Consider the following 13,831-nt stretch of genomic DNA (forward strand, 5'->3'; position numbering starts at 1 on the left):
AGTAGTGAAGGTGTGGTACGGTAATCGTGTCATTTACCAGTATGTGAATTGTTCTATGAAATAAGTTCATGAGAAATTTTATATTACGGGAAAGGCATTATTGCATATACGTTATTTAACTAGCTAAGCTATGGTATGTTTGTCGAACAAGCACAAAGTGTCACAACATTTTAGTGTGACCACTACGGATTTTGGGTATTCAACATTGGTGCATGTTGATCACATAAAAGTTATTGCCCTAACTGGTACTATTGATCAAACTTAAATGTTAAGACACTTATGTTCTGGACCGCACTATTACAATAATAGTGTAGTTTACACAAGGTCAGACTATCATATTACTCATACTCAACAATATAATTTTTTTGTAACATATAATCGTTGATTTTTAAAACCCCTAAATAGTACTAGTACAAAACCAAAAGGAAAAACTTAAGAATGGAATGAAAAAACCACGAGCTAGTGGCTTAGTAGTAAATGACGGATTACGAAGTTTCCTTCAAACTAAAAATTGGAGGTCTCGGGTTTCAAATCCGCTGCTGGTTTGGAAGCCAGACTTGTGGCCATGGAAGGCTAAAATGCCTCTGTGAGTCTTTCTGACCCTTGAAAATGATGAATAACCGTGACTTAATACCAGTGGTTTATTTTTAAGGGAAAAAAAACAGTAACGCAGAGGGGCAAAATTGACATTTACTAACAGCAGGAGAGAAAAGGGACGGGGGAAAGGAGGGGAGGGGACGTACAAAGGAATCTCCCTTTCCCGGACTATCTGGAATCCCTTAACGCTCTAAAACCCAGCAACCTCCACAGCGGAGGCAGAATGTCCCGGTTTCTGCTCCAGCTCCAGCATCTTCAAACGCTCACTAAACCCAGCAAACTCCAATTCGTACCCAGCACTTGCTTCTCTCACCATCCCAACCTCACTCTCAATCTCAAGTTTCCCCCCGACCACACCAAACCCAGCAAACTCCACCTCTCTCCCCGCCCCCTTCTTCCCGCCACCGCTCGATCCCCCATAATAGTCTGCAAATCCAACGGCTCAGGTAAATCCTCTTGCTTCAAGTTAATTAGTTGGAGTCTGGTGGATATTTCAGCTTCTGCTTTAGCAACTTACTGTGTGTTTAACTGCTAGACAGCCTAGACTTAGATGTTCTATCACGGCCAGAAGAGCGAGGGAAGCCGCACCGACGCGCCAACGGAATATTCTGGATTATACTTGCTAACATTGGGATTTACTTAGCTGATCATGTGTTCCAGGTAGTGTTTTTAATGTTTGATCAATTCATATTCAACAACTTTATTAAATTGTAATTTGTACTGTTTTAATGTTTGATTAGTTCGAATTTAACAACTTTGTAAATTGTAATTTGTAATCAGTCCAGCATCTAATTGGGTTTAGATTTTATGATTTGTTTATGGTTGTATTAGGTTCGCGCGATTAAAATGCTCTACTTGTACCACAATTGGCCTACATGGTACCAGTTTCTAACAGCAACATTCTGTCATGCTAATTGGTGAGACGCATATGCGATTATGTAATAAATTATGTTGTGTTGCCGGACTGTGAATCTGGATCATTCATCGGGTTGCTTTTTGTTAGAATGCGTGGTTTGGACTTTAGATTCACAGTCTAGCAACATAAGTGTAGCGAGAGAGCATTTTAGTGTTAAATAACTTGCATGTATGTACTGATTACCGAATTCACTATGCATTCTTTCAGGAGCCATCTCTCGAGCAACCTCTTCTTCTTGTATATTTTTGGTGAGGGTCCCTTTCTTTTCTTTTTTCTGGCAGGGTCAACTTAATACCGAAACAAATGAAATTTGGACGTAAAATAGAAAATACAAATCAAATTTAGATAATTAGATGGTGTCTTTCTTGTTTGAACAGGTAAGCTAGTTGAAGAAGAGGAAGGGAATTTTGCTCTGTGGCTTTGTTATATTCTTACCGGGGTTGGAGCAAACCTTGTATCGTGGCTTGTTCTACCACGAAATGCAGTTTCAGTTGGAGCCTCTGGTGCTGTTTTCGGATTATTTACCATTAGTGTGCTTGTAAAGGTGAGTTCCGATCTTGGAATTTATCGTTTCTCTAGACGAGACAAATCAGTTTATGCTTAACCAGTCAACCGCTCTGTTGATCAATTTAGATGTCTTGGGACTGGAGGAAGATCCTCGAAGTGCTTATATTGGGCCAATTTGTTGTAGAAAAGGTGAGTCGAGGTTTTCAGAAATAGACATTGCTCCTCAAATAGTTTCTCCTACCAAAGCATCTCCAAAAGTGATTGGAGCATATGAATTCTTTGTTCCAATTTGTTTCATGGTTTTACAGCTTTGTTATAATTTTTGTCAGATTATCTGGTTTTAAACGAAATTACACTTCAAATATCTGTAGTTTTATTAGTTTACGTGTCTGTGTGTGCGTGCATGTTTATTTTGCGTTTTATGTTCTATTTTTTCCTAAGATCATTTACCATATGTCCTAAGTACATATTTGGGGACAGATTACCAATATGATTCTGTTTTTGTTGCTGTTTTTGGCCACAACTAGGTTATGGAAGCAGCCCAAGCTTCTACTGCATTATCGGGCACCTTTGGTAGAAATTCGTTGATGAATGTCAATCACATTGCCCATCTCTCAGGTGCTCTTGTTGGTGTTTTTCTGGTATGGATTCTCAGCAAGGTTCCTTCTGAACCCCCATCACAAGAAGGATCGAATTTCCAAAGCAAAGCAGGCAGAACTCGGTTATAATTCGCTATTGAAACCACACTTATGTGCTTTTGCAGCGGTTAATATCCTGCTCACCATTGTGCTCTATTTTTTGTTGACCATGTGTACATTATTCTGATGCTAATTGATTCAATACAAAAAGGATAGAAATTTCCCCAATTGGGTCAATCTTGGTCTTTATAGCCGACCCCACTTAGTGGGAAAATGCTTTGTTGTTGTTGTTGTTGTTGGGTCAATCTTGGTCTGAACCAAATGTGTGCAATGTGTAAGGGAAATTCTCAATGGCTGATAAGCGCTTCTCATAAGCACTTTTGTTGGACCTTTTACCCGCTGAAATGAAAAGCACTTGGAAGTATTTTATAACCTGAAAACACTCAACTTTTTCTCCACTATTTTTGGTTACCTAAAAGCGTTTTTAATCTTTGAAATTTTATTATAAACATGCCCTTTAACTGTGTTATTGAGTGTGAGAAAATGAGTTCTCATTTTTGACAAATACGATATTCTAAACTACTCTAAGCTACGGAAATACATATTCGAATTGGACTGTAGTAAGAGGGTGGGCACACTGCTCTATCTAAATCTACGAGACTCTTCATGTTCTCAACTGTAAATAACAATATTGATGATTAATGTGGGAAAGTACAATGTGAAGCATTTTATTCACAAGAAGTAATCAGCATGCTCAAAAACAAGCAAATTTCAATGAAAAGAAAAACTCTCTTCACTATCTACAACATTCATATGCTGAATTTTCTTCCGGCATAATTCTATATGATTCTGTTTATATCCAAATCGCATCGTTCCTTTAGTGCATAAACACAACTGTACATTGCTGTGCAATCTGACCGTACACGCCAAGCTGCCCCTGAGATTGCTGCCTGCATATAATCGGCGATCTCTCCCCAAATTTACAAGTACGAGACAGATTCATAGACTTTGCAGCAAGCCATGACACGTCCAACGAAAAATCACCATCTCTTAAAACCAGTCTTCCTTTTCTAGTTGCTGAACCCTTTTGATCACTTGTGACTGCTGATGGTATTTGTAACAAATTGGGATGAAAGGCACTTGCTGATTTCTTTTGATATGTTTTCTCTAAGCTCTCAAATGGCTCCTCTTCTTTTTCAACCTGAGAGGTCTTTTGTTAGTCCAATCGAGCGCCATGCATCTGCAACAAGCGAGATAGTAGATTTCTCCGGCTGAACACCAAACCCTTTCATAATCTGGAGTATTTCTTCAGCTTTTCATGGCAGCTTTGCTCCTCTAAATCCCCGTATTAGGGTCTCAAATGTCTTTAAATTGGGAGAAATACCGGACTCGTACATCTTATCAAAAACTTTGATCGCGTTCTCCATTCTGCCACTGCCAGAACTGCACCATCCGCTCATGATGGTTGTGAATATCACAACGTTTGGACGAACTCCTGATTTGATCATGGTTGCCAATAGTTCTTCAGCTTTCTCGACTTCTTGAGCACGCACGTAACCTTTGGTAAGAATGCTGTATGCATGTGCATCGGGTTGTATGCCGGCCTTCACCATGTCATCGAAGATTTGTCTACACTTCTCCATGAACCCTGCTGTGCTCCATGCATTCATGATGGTGCTAAATGTTATCACATCTGGTTCGACCCCAAATTCTTCCATCAATTTCAGCACCTGCAAAATTGCAAACTAATACACATTTTTGTGTCAATAATCGAAACAAACACCATTTCGTGCAGACAAATAGCTACGCAGTTCTGTAGGTCATAACTCACCTGATCAACCCCATCTCTATCCATGGTGTCTACGAATCCTTTAACCAGCGAGTTAAAGAGTACAATGTTCGGGCAGAGGCCAAGATCTTTTATCCTGCGCATAAACCTTAAGGCCTCCTTCAACTTACCATCCTTGCAATGTAAGACATAATCTGAAATCACAACAACAAGACATTAGGATCACGAATAAATCAAAATCAATATGAAATAGAGATCGACTAATTATATTGAACTTATCTGTAGAATTCGGAAGACATGGTTATGAAGGTGAAGCCTTTGATCCTTGCGAACAAAGTAGAAGTAGTCTTCTACTTCCAGTACCTCTGAATGAACTCTACTATCGAAATAGGCTTATAGTTTTCGTGAGTTTCTATCGGTATGGAAGCAGGGACTGCTCCTAGGTTATATAGCTAGGGTTTCAATCAATTCCTCCCTATTATCGGAAAGGATATCAACCCAAATCATATCTCATCAATTATAGTCCCATCATGACTCTTATTCCTTGTATTTACTTAATAAAGGCCCTTAATTGATTGCATGTAATTAGGACTCCAATATGTTTATTTCCTTAAGGCACCGAGAGTCCTAGAGATTTCATTAACTTGATTGCCAAGTCAATATTCCCTCAATTATTCTCGGCATAATCATTGTCATTCACAAAATGGTTTTACATGCAATACCCGCTCATGATAATGCCACAAGCTGTTGAATCCTTCCATTTGCAATAGTGGTAATTCTTTCTCCATTTTTGTTACCTGATTCTCCCATATGTTTTACTTTGCACTGAACAAAAATCAAAGAAGACAATATATATATATATTTTTTAATTTTCAAAATTTTGGGTTTCTGGGTGCTACTCAATCACAATCAGAAGACACCAGAAAATCAAAGCTCGGTTGTACGTGGTCAAACCAACTTGAACATTAAGAGAGAGAGAGAGAGAGAGAGAGAGAGAGAGTGACTGTGCTTGGAGTTGCTTGTAAGGAATGGAGGAGTATGGAGACCCACCAAAACAGATGGGGAACATAATGTATGTAATCATCTCTGAGGGGGAGAGAGACAAATGTGATGGGGATAAGCCGATAAGGAGAAAAAAGTGAGGGTCTCAAAATTTTCAGGAAAATTGCTTCTCATTTTTTTTTCTTCCCTTTTTTCTTATTAAAAATAAATCATGAAAGTTAGTGTAATCTCTCAACACCCCACCTTTCTCATAAATCTTAGTTTCATTTTTAAGGTAATCAAATTTCCATTAAAAGTCCAACCAATTTTTATTATATTTCTTTCATGACACATATAATTAATAAAAGAAATGTTAGAATTAGTCGTGTATAGGTACGTAGTTGATCATTTATGCTTCGACTCATAAAACAAGAACGTCGATGTTAAATTCATATCAAGCACGAATTCAACTGTTAAATTTGGGGTGGCCTGAGTTATCTAGGTGGATAGGGAGTGGGTTAGAGCAATAAGCTATTTGGTAAGACTTGATTGTAAAGTCCAAACTAACCTAGCCAATAATGTGTTCATTCTCATTATGTGTTTATGCGCACAAATGATTGTAACACTCCTCTATTTGGTAAGGCTGTCGCACTATGACAACACACACAAAAGGGTAGAAATCATAGGTTAGTGGGTGGGACAAAATACGCAATGAGAAACACAAATTTCCCATGGTGAGATCATTGTCAGCTATAATTAAAATAGATTTTCTTTGATAATGGGTGGTGCTATCCACATCTACACATGCTTTGTTAATTTTGTATGTTGATCTTCTTCAATATATTCGATTTGACGGTCAAAAATTGAGAGGAGTGTGTGGAAGGTAAACAAATGGTGTGTGGATGGCACAACCCTCGATAATTAAGATAAAGGTTTGGGCTTTAGGTTGGGCTTGAGTCAGCCCATTACGGGTTATGGGCCGGGTCACCATACATGGGGTCATAGCCGTAAGCCAATGGCTCTACGCACTGGGCTTATGTAAAAGTACCATACATGGGGTCCTAGGAAAATGCCGCAAAGATGAATTCCCGGAAAATCTAAAAAAAGAGAGATCAGAAGCAAGCAGCCACTGTGATTAAAACTTCAGAAATACTCTTCTTTCTTCGTAATTTCCAATTGTTTTTCATTAATCACAGAATAATCACCGTGATTAAGACCCAGATTAGAGATTCATCTGAATATTCAGCCCAATTTTTTTCAGTAATTATCTTTGAATTTTTGGAATATTCTTCTGGAGTGGTCAATTTCGGGATTGATATGTTTAGGCTGTGGAAATGGTACCAGAATTCTTTATCTGTTCATCCGATTAAGACGCAGGTCATCAGCTCCGGTTTGATTTGGGGGTTTGGTGACATAACTGCCCAGACCATCACCCACTCCACGGCCCAGGAAAGCGAGCGGATTCAAGCTCAGGTAAAAATAAAATTACCCATTACCCAAATGGGTTTTTTTTTACCCTCAATTTTCTGGTAATATTCTTGCATTTCTTGCTTTGTTTCAGTATTTGCTCAAATGGGTCTCTGTTATTCACTATTTTCCCAGATGGGTCTCTCTTGTTTTCTCCTACATTTGATCATTTAGCTCTTGTTCTTGTGTTTGTGGAATTTCTTTCATGCTTTGGATGGCCTCTGTATTTGTTTATTTATTTGTCAATTTTTATTGAATCGTTGCTATGGAATTTGGAAAAAAATTCATTGTGCTTGTTTTTTTAAACTTCAAGAAGTGTAGGATTTGTTGCTTAATAATGGGGGTTAATGTGGCACCAAGCGGATATAGTTCCTCATAAGCAACTTATATTGAACGGGTTCACTATGGCATGATGTTTAGGTTCAACAATACAATTCCATGTGTAAGTGGCGGTGAACCAATTCCATGTAAGTCTTTCATCATGTTTAGGGAAAAGTTTTGGTAGCTGCATTTTCTTTATCTCTTGATTTGGAGGTTCACATATTTTGGAGAGGATATTAAACTACTTACTCATTGTGTATAATTTTTCTTAGTTTAGAGAAACATGACGTGTTTTGGTAATGTTCTTAAACAATTCTTCGGTCGTAAATGTACCAAACACTTTCTGAAATCAAGTTACGCTGTTAAGCATAACACCTTGTGCAGAGTTCCCCAATTTTAGGCTACATATATGAGAGAAATATAACGTAAAAGTTTTGGAATTTCTCAACATTTTGTTTTATATTAAATGATCAAATTCAAATGCATGCTCGCAAGACGTTGCTGTCAAATATATTGTTAATTAGTTTTCCATGTTCATAGACTAACTTATTTGTCTTCGTGCACAGGGTGAAGATGAAAAGTTAAAGATCAACTGGAGAAGAGTGGGTACAACCAGCTTGTTCGGATTTGGGTTTGTCGGGCCTGTTGGCCACCTCTGGTAAGGAAATTTTTTTGGTGGAAAAGGTCATTCTGAGTATGTCGACATGTGATTTTGCTGGTGTTTTTGAGATCTTGTTCACACGTCAAATGGCGTTCTAGAATTTTACCAAGTAAAGGAACCACTAATCATGGGCATTTGGGCCTCCTTAAAACCTTTCACTGCGTTTCCTCTCTTTTCTTTGCTGAGTGAGACAGTTTATGAGTTTGGTTTTATTATTCTTTTGCAGGTATGAAGGTTTAGATCGATATATAAGGTCAAGACTTCTGCTTCAACCAAACTCATTTCGGTTTGTTGCTTCTAAAGTAGCGATTGATGGATTCCTTTTTGGGCCATTGGATTTACTTGTGTTTTTCACATACATGGGTTTTTCTGCCGGAAAGAGTTTTCCTCAAATCAAGCAAGATGTGAAAAGGGATTTTCTACCAGCCTTTGTTCTAGAAGGAGGCGTATGGCCGATTGTACAAGTAGTAAACTTTCGGTTTATACCTGTGAGGTATCAGCTCCTCTATGTCAACTTCTTTTGCTTGTTGGATAGCTCTTTTTTGTCATGGCTCGAGCAACAACAGGATGCTCCATGGAAGCAATGGTTGAAATCATTAGTACATGTTAGCAAGCAAAACGGTGATGAAAGGTGATTCGTGATTGCCCTTGAACTATACAGTGGATTGTACGTCAGAAAAGTATAACAGTTGAGTGAGAAAACTAAGATACCAACTTAGTTTTTGGAAGTTGGGAATTCGGAAGAGATGGATTTGCTCTCATGGTTATCCAGGTTTTACTTGCGTTACAAGTTTTCATTTATTTGTATTCTCTAGGAATGATTTAATAATGTTTCTATCAATTGTGTTTGCTACTGATTGCAAGTTCTTGGTCTTGCATCCAGTTGAGTATTATCAATTTGGTTTTACCGTCTTACCCTCTGTAAATATTTACTCTTGGTAGTTAAATACCGGAAAGGAAATTTTCCGGAATTGAGATTTGATATGTGATCCTTGTTTCATATCCATTCTGTGATTTTTCAACTCTTAAACAGTTAACAGACCTGAACAAGCAGATAACAGCTGCTACTTCAAACCCAGACCAAAATAATTTACCAGAAAGATTAGTGTAATCTGTGAATTTTTTTTTTTTTCAGCAGGCAATTGAAAAAATTGAATGTACATAATTTTCTTTTCAGTTCTTAACTCCACACCATTCGTTGGCCCTCGCTGCTGGAGCCGGAAAGGTTAAGACCGTATCCACTGGTAGTTTCACTGTACCTACTGATATCGAGGTATGCATTCTCGAAGCCATTGTGTAATGTGCTGTTTCCTGGTGTGATTCCTTCACGAAGCTCCGTCAAGGAAGCGACTCCTTCTAAAGCGTGGACTACCTGCTCGGTTCGGATTAAATTTAAAGATTTTTGGTTAATTAGATGAACAGTTATGCGCTTTGTTTCAAATAAGCTATAATTGTGAAACCTGAAAGAGTGAATTACTTGGCTCATTCGCGGTCGAAGCCATGCTGAATGCCGTACGCAAGCAGCGGCGCAAGCAACCATTCGAGCCATCTCATTCTTCTTGTAGTTTTTCTCCAATCTTGGATCAGTAAGTGCATCGAAATCACCATCTTCCAGCGCTTGAGTGAGCAATGGCCTGGCCTGCAATGCCGAACACGAAAATTCAGTTATTTGTACACTCAAAATTTCTGCACTCGAGGACCAGGGTTGATGTTCTGCATCCATCGGATAATATGATCAACGAAATGTAAGGTGAGGCAATGCTAAGAAACGCATCAGGGATGCAAGAGAACTAACCCACTGCACTAGGCCCTTGTTCCTTATGGATTCTGAAGTACTGATAGGACGGCGTCCAGTGATCAGTTCTAGAAGTACAACCCCATATGAATACACGTCTGATTTGTCAGTTACCTTACCGCTCGATGCATATTCTGGAGCCAGGTATCTGTACATGTTCGACCAAAGAACAACTGATTAAGAAAATTCTGCCCTACAACGCGAATTTTGTTCCGCCAGATAGCAGTCAAAGCAAAACTGAATACATTGCTATGGCGTTGGAGTTGTAGTAAGAAGAATATCATGTTCTTACCCAAACGTTCCCACTACTCGTGTCGAAAAGTGAGTGATGTGAGTGTTGGTATCAGAGAAAGATTTGGCCAGTCCAAAGTCAGAAACCTGAATGTTAAATCTCAAGTTCGTTAATCTTATTATCGCTATTAACACCGGTTAATCCATTGAATATATAGAGAAGCTCGCAATTTTTGTCAGCAATGTGAAAGGAAAAGTTAGTGCAATAGTAATGGCATTGAGAACCTTGGCTTCAAAGTTATGATCCAGAAGAATATTAGACGCTTTGATGTCGCGATGAATGATTTTTGGATTGCCTGCAACCGAGAATGAAGATGTGAAAAACATTCGCAATTTTATTTACCCGATGCGAAAAAGAAACTTCCAAGAGATCTGTGAAGGGAACTCACAATCTTCATGGAGATATGCGAGTCCTTTTGCTGATCCAGTAGCAATTCTGAGTCTGATTTCCCACTCCAGAACAGGCTGCCCTTCTCCTGCAATGCATTGCGTTTAGTAGTGTTAGCGACGTTCTAAAACACGGAGATCAAAGAAAGAAAAAAAAAAACCATTGGCTATTTGTTTTATTGAATCATCTATCGAGCCATGAAAAAGATTCAGCAATAGACATAAACAAATGCACTATCTGTTTTACTTCAAGCAATACATGGAGTAACTCCCGATATAGCAGTAAAAGCAAGACGTGTAGGCAAATCAACTTATCAAATTTTTGCAGTAAAAGCAAGACGCATAGGCAAATCAACTTATCAAATTCTTGCGTCATACTCCAGTTGAATCAAAATCAATCATTTGAAATAGGACTTACCGTGTAAGTGGAATTCCAAGGTGTTGTTTGGAACAAACTCATAAACAAGCAACCTATCAACCCCGGTTTTGCAGTATCCAACCAAAGAAACCAGATGCTTGTGATGAACGCGGCTAATGATGTCAACCTCGGACTGAAATTCTCGCTCCCCTTGCCGGCTTCCTGTCTTCAACTGCTTGACTGCAACTTCTTTTCCACTTGGAAGCACTCCCTTGTGAACATACCCGAAGCCGCCTTGTCCAAGAAGGTTGGCTTCAGAAAAGCCATTGGTTGCCACCACTATTTGATCATATGTGAAAATCCCATTTGAGAAATCGAAAGGCGACCCAGCTGGCCTTTGAGTTTGAGGCGGATGTGGAAACTGATATCTGGATTTGATCGAAGCAGAGCCCGCATTGCGGCTTATTGGAGATTGTGGGACGTTGGAGCTGGATAGCACCCTGATAACATGGACTCCTGGTAGACGAACATCTGACAATGCAACGGAGAAAACACAGTAAATCAGTAAATGAAATTGTTTTTTTGTTGATTATATTCTACTTTTAACTAATCATCTAAACTGCGAAGAGAAGATTCAAACTCAGGTGCATAAGAAAGTACACATCCCCTCTAGCCAACGTAGTAAAGGCAACGTAATCACCTTTTGTGGCGAATGGTGGTGTTTTATGGGGATCCGCCAAAAGGGCACTGTTGTTTTTACTCCGCCTACGATTGTAACAGAGAAACAGAATGGCAAGGAAGAGAGCGACGGCGACAAGTCCACCAACGGCGCATGATCCGGCTATGAAAGCTGTGCTCTTGTTTGCTCTTGGGTTGTGGACTTGCAAGGTGGTTGGCAGGGATGAGGATAATGGTGGATGTAGCATTGACTGAGGCGGCATTGTCAATGTGGTTGGAGGTGGGATTATGGAGTTATTGTTGGAGGGAGATGGCTGCAGAGTGCTGGCCAATGGGGGAGGCAATGCAGGTGGTGGAGAGTCGTTGGTTGGACTCGCTAATGGTGGTGTTTGGGTGGTGGGGCTGGTGGGGGCTGGTGGAGTAGGAGTTGACAATGCAGGTGGTGGTGGAGCGGTTGATGGGATTATAGGAGGGGAAACATGTGGTGGTGGTAAAGGTGGTGATAGTGGCGGAAGAGAAGGTGTTGATGGCAGTGGAGTTAGCGGTGGCGAGGGTGGTTGAGGGGAAGAGGTCACTACTGATGGTGGTGGTGAATGCGATGGAGGTGAAGAGGTGACCAGTGTTGGTGGTGGAGGAGAAGTGGCTGAAGGCGTTGGTGGAGGAGTGACCGTAGATGGTGGCAACAGAACTGGCAATGGTGGAAGCTGAGGTGGCGGAGATGTTAGAGGAGGCGGTGGTGGTGAGGAAACAGGAGGGTCAGAGTTGTTTATAGGCGGCAGAGTAGGAGGAGTACTAGTGGGTGAGGATGGTGCTATTTGTGGCAATGGCGGCATCAACGGTTGTGGAAATGGTGACGGCAACAATGGCGGCAGAAGTGGAGGAAATGACGGTGTCAATGGAGGTGGAGTGGTAACTGGAGAAGCAGCAGGAGGCAGTGACCGTGGCGGCGAAGACATTGTTGGTTGCAGAGTAAGTTTCTATTGAGTTTCTAGAGATGTATTGTAATTTGTATTTGTATAACAACATAACACTTTAGCTACTAATAGATAGAGGCTGTATATAATAGAGTCCCGATAACTCACTAGTCACTATTAAATTTGATATCAAGGTTTGATTAAAAAAAAATTGATATCAAATTTAATGACGGATATATGTTTTGGTCATTTTTCTTTAACAATCCTTGATTATCGAGTTATATGATAAGTGAACAATGTAAATTGACTTTAAGATGAACTCTAATAATGAGATGGTACAAATTGTTTAAATTTTGAACTACTTAATAGGTTAGACTAACGAAAGCAAATTCAATAATTTAGTACCAAAAGAGTATTATTGAAATATAATATATAGGATAGATAGGACATTATTGGAAAGGGATGATCTCTGGTTCCCTTCCTTCTAATTCACCAAATTAGAGAATTCGTGCCGTTGAAAATTGATCCAACGACTGAAGTTATTATAACTTTTAAAGTAGATCCCTGTGTTTGTAGTCTTTGGATCAATATTCAACGACACGGATTCTCTGATTTGGTGAATTAAGAGAAAATAAGAGAGATATTTTAATTATTTTTTGATAAATTTCTTCCAACTAATCTTCCAACTAACCTCTCACTTATTTTACTTTTATATGTTGAATGGGGAAGCAGCATGTGATCAGTAAGACAGTAACTAGTTGCTGTTGTTGTTGGTGTTGTCGGTGGAAATCCAGTTCACCTTCCACTGACTCACTAGGGCTATAGCCCACTACGAGTTAATATGGGAAAGAAAAATTTGGGTGGAACTTGGTCACGTTATTCGTAGGAGAATTCTCACAACAATATAGAATTCAATATGTTTACAGTTTAATATCGAGAGAATCTTTAATAGGAGTGACACTACAACGTGGTTGGACATATAGGGCAAGTTAATAAGACATTACCATGTTAACATAAATGGAGCCAAATTAACCGAACATCATGAGAATTTGAGCATGTTTGTGAGAAAAAGTTGACTGACTTTTCTTGTTGGCACTGTTCTACCTGGAGATGCTTCAATTAAAAAGTAAAAAGATTCAAGGGAAGATGTAAAATTAGGGCAGATGACAACAAAGCTTTGCTTGGTGCCCAATATTTAGGTTACAAGAGTTAAATGCTGTCTTTCTTCTTGGAGTACTTCTTGTCTTTTATCCGAGATCAAATCTAATCAAGTCGACAGTGTTACACTATTGGGATACTTCAAATAAACTAGAGTATGTACAGGATACACCGATGCTAAAACCTTTTCTCAAGATGTCATGGTGAAGGTTGTGTTCAAACTCTCCTTGCCTACATTTCCGCTCGTCATATAAACCGTGGAAATGGATGCTACAAAACCCCTCCCGTGAATTTCATGTCATTCAATCTGTCGGATAACCCTGCTCTTCGATAGCAGGCGACCAACAGATCATAAGTTGATTTTGTAAGTTCA

The 13,831-nt window shown here is 39.4% G+C and overlaps 3 protein-coding genes and 1 pseudogene across 3 annotated transcripts; 2 read left to right on the forward strand and 2 right to left on the reverse strand.

Annotated features, from left to right (window-relative positions):
• The first annotated feature begins 734 nt into the window (after window positions 1-734).
• Window positions 735-2,895, forward strand: LOC126601389 (rhomboid-like protein 11, chloroplastic). Its single transcript, XM_050268099.1, has 7 exons — window positions 735-1,043; window positions 1,133-1,257; window positions 1,429-1,514; window positions 1,721-1,761; window positions 1,891-2,057; window positions 2,147-2,209; window positions 2,548-2,895. Exons 1-7 carry the CDS (start codon window positions 821-823, stop codon window positions 2,746-2,748), a joined length of 906 nt encoding a protein of 301 aa, XP_050124056.1. The 5' UTR covers window positions 735-820; the 3' UTR covers window positions 2,749-2,895.
• Window positions 2,896-3,325: 430 nt separating this feature from the next.
• Window positions 3,326-5,544, reverse strand: LOC126601387 (pentatricopeptide repeat-containing protein At5g25630-like; annotated as a pseudogene).
• Window positions 5,545-6,469: 925 nt separating this feature from the next.
• Window positions 6,470-8,861, forward strand: LOC126601392 (protein SYM1-like). Its single transcript, XM_050268103.1, has 3 exons — window positions 6,470-6,901; window positions 7,783-7,874; window positions 8,104-8,861. Exons 1-3 carry the CDS (start codon window positions 6,746-6,748, stop codon window positions 8,510-8,512), a joined length of 657 nt encoding a protein of 218 aa, XP_050124060.1. The 5' UTR covers window positions 6,470-6,745; the 3' UTR covers window positions 8,513-8,861.
• Window positions 8,862-8,942: 81 nt separating this feature from the next.
• On the reverse strand, window positions 8,943-12,606 carry LOC126601374 (proline-rich receptor-like protein kinase PERK14). Its single transcript, XM_050268080.1, has 8 exons — window positions 11,409-12,606; window positions 10,769-11,239; window positions 10,353-10,439; window positions 10,189-10,259; window positions 9,965-10,050; window positions 9,673-9,820; window positions 9,355-9,516; window positions 8,943-9,249 (listed from the first exon to the last, which is right to left on the reverse strand). The coding sequence occupies exons 1-8, from the start codon at window positions 12,340-12,342 to the stop codon at window positions 9,058-9,060; spliced, it is 2,151 nt and encodes a 716-aa protein (XP_050124037.1). The 5' UTR covers window positions 12,343-12,606; the 3' UTR covers window positions 8,943-9,057.
• Between the last annotated feature and the right edge of the window lie 1,225 nt (window positions 12,607-13,831).

This window comes from Malus sylvestris, chromosome 15 (genome assembly GCF_916048215.2).
Source record: "Malus sylvestris chromosome 15, drMalSylv7.2, whole genome shotgun sequence".
Taxonomy (NCBI): Eukaryota; Viridiplantae; Streptophyta; class Magnoliopsida; order Rosales; family Rosaceae; genus Malus; species Malus sylvestris.

Excerpts from the sequence above, each read along its gene's own strand:
- LOC126601374 (XM_050268080.1), bottom strand. The coding sequence starts at position 12,342 with ATGTCTTCGCCGCCACGGTCACTGCCTCCTGCTGCTTCTCCAGTTACC. Across the intron at positions 10,051-10,188 it reads ATCATAACTTTGAAGCCAAG|GTTTCTGACTTTGGACTGGC; the intron begins GTTCTCAATGCC and ends TTTAACATTCAG. Across the intron at positions 9,250-9,354 it reads TTCGACCGCGAATGAGCCAA|GTAGTCCACGCTTTAGAAGG; the intron begins GTAATTCACTCT and ends CGAACCGAGCAG.
- LOC126601389 (XM_050268099.1), top strand. The coding sequence starts at position 821 with ATGTCCCGGTTTCTGCTCCAGCTCCAGCATCTTCAAACGCTCACTAAA. Across the intron at positions 2,058-2,146 it reads CCATTAGTGTGCTTGTAAAG|ATGTCTTGGGACTGGAGGAA; the intron begins GTGAGTTCCGAT and ends TGATCAATTTAG. Across the intron at positions 2,210-2,547 it reads GCCAATTTGTTGTAGAAAAG|GTTATGGAAGCAGCCCAAGC; the intron begins GTGAGTCGAGGT and ends GGCCACAACTAG.
- LOC126601392 (XM_050268103.1), top strand. The coding sequence starts at position 6,746 with ATGTTTAGGCTGTGGAAATGGTACCAGAATTCTTTATCTGTTCATCCG. Across the intron at positions 6,902-7,782 it reads GCGAGCGGATTCAAGCTCAG|GGTGAAGATGAAAAGTTAAA; the intron begins GTAAAAATAAAA and ends CTTCGTGCACAG. Across the intron at positions 7,875-8,103 it reads GGGCCTGTTGGCCACCTCTG|GTATGAAGGTTTAGATCGAT; the intron begins GTAAGGAAATTT and ends ATTCTTTTGCAG.